The sequence below is a fragment of the Limulus polyphemus genome, unplaced genomic scaffold (assembly GCF_000517525.1).
Source record: "Limulus polyphemus unplaced genomic scaffold, Limulus_polyphemus-2.1.2 Scaffold2375, whole genome shotgun sequence".
Lineage (NCBI taxonomy): Eukaryota > Metazoa > Arthropoda > Merostomata > Xiphosura > Limulidae > Limulus > Limulus polyphemus.
Window position 1 is genome coordinate 185,690 of NW_013667985.1, and position 5,169 is coordinate 190,858.

The following is a 5,169-nucleotide window of genomic DNA, read 5'->3' on the forward strand; positions in this document are numbered from 1 at the left end:
AAAGTGCATCTTATAAACTGAAAAATATGGTATATGTAAAATAGGCAGTATACAACAGAATATGAACAAACATGCCAAGGAAGCAGAAGGTCATTCTAAGTCCCTAAACACTGATAAATAAACAAAACTAATGTAACAGTAATTATTCACAATCACATATTTTCCTGTCAAAAATTTAAACATGTCCTTATTAACAGGTAAGCTATTCCTCAAGGTATAACAGTCCTAGTGACACAGAAATAATTCTGCATAATAAGTCTTGATCTAGTTTTCCATAGCTTTTGCATAATGTCTCATTTTCAAGTTACCAATACATGTTTTATGAAGCTAAGAGATTAGAAATATGCTCAGTAGGTATCCAAGCCTCTAATGCTTTTTGAAGCCTAAATAATATCACCTTTTGCTCTCCTAATATATAAAAAAAGTGCACATTTTTAAGATTTTTATTTTAGCTCAAATTTTCTATACCAGGTATTATTCTGGTAGTTTTTTTCCATACCTTGTGAGGTGGTATTTGTTTATATATTTTAATTATTACTGTATCTACATATCTGTCATTTTATTGAGCAGTTTCTTAAGTTTATTTATGCATGATATCAACTCATACTTATTAGACTTAATTGTAACACTAGTCTCACAGTGATAGAAAATGACTGAAACTAAGTGGTGGTATGGTCTTTGTCACAGGTAGTTATATGGTATGCAGGCATATCATGCATTTTTCCCCTTGTCTTAATATATTATATTTTCAAAATTTGATGGTTATTCTGTTATTTTTAGTTTTCACATAACATATGTTGAAGAAAGTCATTAAGGTGCTTTCATTCTAAGTACCTTTGTTCTTTTTTATTCTTATGAGATAAAGCCATGTCTGCCTGTGTCTGCAAAGCTGAATTTTGTGCATGGATGTCAACAGCATTATCCTCCAATGGTAGGACAAGTGATGGCTTGAGGTTACAACTTCCCTTAAGTTTCAGTGAGAATGACCAGTCAAGTGGGTCATGCTTGTTGTTCTGAGTATGGTTAAGTAACGTTATGTTTGTTCATTCTAACGGAAATCTTCATTGAATGCTGTTTGGAGAAAGAACAGTTCAGTTCCAGTAAAAGCAACTGTCCAGCATCCAAAGCAAGTACACTCTCTGTGTTTGTGTTCTAAGTAATATAAGATTGTTCATCTTGTCATACATTGTGTCCAGTCTCTTTATTTCCTTTTCATAGACTCAATCAGTTTCAGAGAATTCAGAACTACTCTGTAATAAATACCTTGTTTGAATCTCCCACTATTCTGCAGGCTTACCTTGTCACCCTTAGGGGAAATCAGTTTCCTCTGTGAATACCACAGCTATAGTCATGGAAAGAAGTTAGTTGTCTTATGTAGATAAGTGTTTATATGATCATATGTAAATTATTCTTTATGTAAATAAGTTGATCACATGTTTTGCCAATAGCCAATAATAATAAAAGTATGAGTAGAAAAACAAAAAGAACTGAAGACTGCATAAGCTAGTTGCTCAATAACATGGAGTTTTAGACCGGGTTTTATTTCAAACTTGTTAAATCTTATAAATATTGTAGTTATAATTAATCAGAGAGTTTGTAAGTGTTTTATTACAAAACAGATTTTGTGAAGTTAGGTTTTTTTTTCCTTGCCTTCTTGTATCCAAGTTTTTGTTATCTTCTTTAGGATTTAAAATAAAGCTTTGTATGAGACTCTGGTTAGACTTCACATGTTATGTCCAGTTTTGGGCTTTTTAACATTCAAGTTTTTGTTATCTTCTTTAGAATTTGTTTTAGATGTCAATTGTATCTTCTGTAATGTTACTTTAGTGGTTTCCAAATAACAGAAAGAAAACTAGTATGCTAGAAAACACTGTAACAAATCTTTTATTGTACAATAAAAATAATCAGAATATTAATTCTAAGATCCTTAAAAAAAATAGAGTATTTCACTGACTGAACAGAATTAAGTTTATAATTTGAAAATGCCAGGCCCAGACTTCTACAAATGATATAACTGAATTCCAAACTACTGACTGAACGATATAGTCTCAATGTTAAAAAGCCCAAAACTGGACATAACATATGAAGTCTAACCAGAGTCTCATACAAAGCTACAATAACTTAGCAATAGTTTTGACAACCAGACACTCACTTTTAAAACTGTTTTCAACAATCTCTCTCTAATCCTTTTTGTACAGCACTAATGTTCATCTCGTGTAACACTATAAACTTTATTCAAATAACTGTACTATCTTAAATGTGTGACATTGCACTTATTAATATTAAACATATTTTTATGCATGTTCATCCACTCATTATGCTTCCTCAGAAAATGGTTTTCCCAGAAACTTAATATCATAAGAAAATAAAACTCAAGTTACATGTATTATTATATAATGGACAACTAAAATAAAAAAAAAGACCCTTGAAGAACTCTATTGGTTATATTCATCCAGTCTGGACAGTGTCTGCTTATTATCACAATCTGTTTTCTATCATGACTTTTTCCCACTTCAACTCGTATTTTTTTCAAGATAAATATCCAATCTATCATTACCTACCATCCAAGGTTTCAAGACATCTGCAATACTTACAAAACAAATAACCATCAGAAAGTTATGTCCACTTATGTTCATCTGTGTGGTATTTTCATATTTAATTATTTCCTTTTGAGTAATCAAGTAGGAGCAACAGAATAATAGCAGGCTCACCAGAACATGTTCCAAAACTTACATACCTCTGCTGCCGCTTATAGCTATTTCTCGATCTCCATCTTCCGTTGTTCTTTGCCATCTAAATATTGTGGTAGCTTGTTTCAGTCTTTTATACCCCACTCGACTGCCCTCAGAAATATGTAATTTGCAAAACTTTACACTGGTCCTTACACGACCTCTATGCAGGCACTGTATATAAGCACTGTATGCAGACAAAGTACAGGTGCTAAGAATCAAATTTTGTGGTTCACATTTTCATTGGTAAAATTTTGCAAGTAGTGTGGTGTTCTTTTTGTTTTTTCCCCGGTGCTGACATTTCATTGTTTTTATTCTGTGGTTAAGAAAAAAAAATTTGTGTGGGTATGAATTCCTGTTTAACAGTTTCTGGCACGGAGGCTCCCCAGACCTCGTCCATTCCTCCTTTTTTGTCTCGTGGTAGTCAGCAGTTGGGGGGGTGGGGCACTCTCTGTGGAGGCTGTCCATGACCTAATTTGGGGTGAGATGAAGTCCTTCATGTGGCCTGAGGGTTCAGAGTTGACTTTTAATTATGAACCTGAATACACTGGGGAGAATTTAGACACACTGTTTCTTGCTCCTTCTTCCTCTAGGGCTGCCTCTACTGAGAGCTCATTTTATCAGCCACTTTCTGCCCCTTTTCTGCAGTTAGTTACGCAAGTTTGTGAAGTGTTGAGGATTAATCCCGTTGTTTTTGAGTCTACTCCTGCCTTGTTGTCAGATAGATCTCGGGGGATTACTTAGTTCTTTCTCTTTCCCATGATATTGCCATGCTTGCAGGGAGGTTTGCAATGCAATTACGAGAGGGTATCGCAATGCCTTGCTCCCCTCATTTATCAGAACAACATGCTGACTTATCATCATCAGGATGAAGTATATTTGGACACTCAATCGTTGGATCCATTGTTGGATCTATGTGGTTCCATGTTAGAATCTGTTATCACTCTTAAAAGATCTCAATTTTTGTGGATTCATTTGGCTCTTACTACTGTATTGCGATACTTCTCTTCCCTTCACCTTTTGTCTGAAGCATATCAAACCTATCCTCATCAATTTGATGACGAACTGGGACCCTTATTGGTTACCACTATGGCTCGTTTGTCCTCTTCAGGCCTTGCCTTGGTGACGTGGTGGGTCTGTTGCTGGGACTTATTGAGTCGATATGCCTTGTTGGAGTATATTCGTTTGCCATCTACTGCTCTTTGTGATTTACGGGAGGCACCTTTTCTTCAGGCTTACTTGTTTGCCAGAGTCCTGGAAACTTTAGAAGCCTGAATTTATATGGCACATTTTCTTTATCATCATTGGCTGATAGCCTCTTTTCTACTCCAACAGGTAATTCTGGAGGATCAACCATTCGCGTCTCATGGCCCGCACCTTTGACACCTTGTGCTATTGGTTCACATATTTGGTTCTGTCCATATTTTCGGTGATCTTTGGACAGTTCAGGATGGCGCCAACAGCATTGGTGACTAACCATCTTCACCAGGTCTTTCACCATATTTGGCGTTCATTCACTATCTATCCTTGGGTTCTCAGAGTGCTGGATTTGGGGTTCAAGATTCAGTTTACTTCTCCCCCTCCATTGTCCTCCCATCTGGTTGTCTTTTCTCCTTCTTCAGACGTGTAAACATTCATTCCTGGGCCATTCAGGAGTTATTCAACAAATGAGACATCAAGAAGGTCTATCCCATTCATCCAGGATTCTATTCTGATCTATATCTGGTGCCCAAGAAAACTGGAGATTGGCATCCTATCATCAATCTGTCTCAACTCAATCACTTCCTACAATCTCCTCGTTTCACCATGGAATCTTTTCTTCAACTTTGATGGCACTTCATACCAGGTCTTTGGATGACCAATTTCAATGTTACAGATGTTTACCTTCACATAACCATAACAGAGTCTTCTCATCAATTTCTATGTTTTGTGCATGAGGACCAGGTGTTGCAGTTCTGAGCTCTCCCATTTGGACTTGCTTCAGCACCATATGTTTTCTGCTGAGTAGTACAGGCCTTTGCATGCCATCTCCATTTTCTGGGTCTATGCACACATCACTGTATGGACGATTGACTTCTTTTGGCACCAATCCGTCACGTTGCTGAACTACACACATTTTTCAAACACATATTTGAGCCAGGCTCAACCATCTACCCTCAGACTTCACAATATAGTAGGGATTGTCAGGTGTTTGCTTATGTCACCTTCTCCCCCTGCATGGATGGTTCTGTCTGTTTGGAAGATTTGGGCTTCCATAGAATCCCTTGTGCCTTTGGGTCGAGCCCATATGAGATCCCTTCAGTGGTCACTTCATGACCAGTGGCTCATGCATATTCATCCTTTGCTTGAGAACAATTTTGCAGATCTCAAGTGGTGGCTAGACAGGAACAACATGACTATTGGGGCCGAATATCCATCTCTTCACAGATGGGTGCTTTTC

At 36.8% G+C, this 5,169-nt stretch overlaps 1 protein-coding gene across 1 annotated transcript in view; it reads left to right on the forward strand.

Annotated features, from left to right (window-relative positions):
* Nucleotides 1-983, forward strand: part of LOC111087612 — a 6,167-nt gene extending 5,184 nt beyond the window's left edge. Inside the window, exon 4 of the mRNA XM_022394847.1 lies at nucleotides 860-983. Within this exon, the coding sequence (XP_022250555.1) occupies nucleotides 860-863 (4 nt within the window). The 3' untranslated portion in view covers nucleotides 864-983. The remainder of the gene's footprint in view (nucleotides 1-859) is intronic.
* The last annotated feature ends 4,186 nt before the right edge of the window (nucleotides 984-5,169 follow it).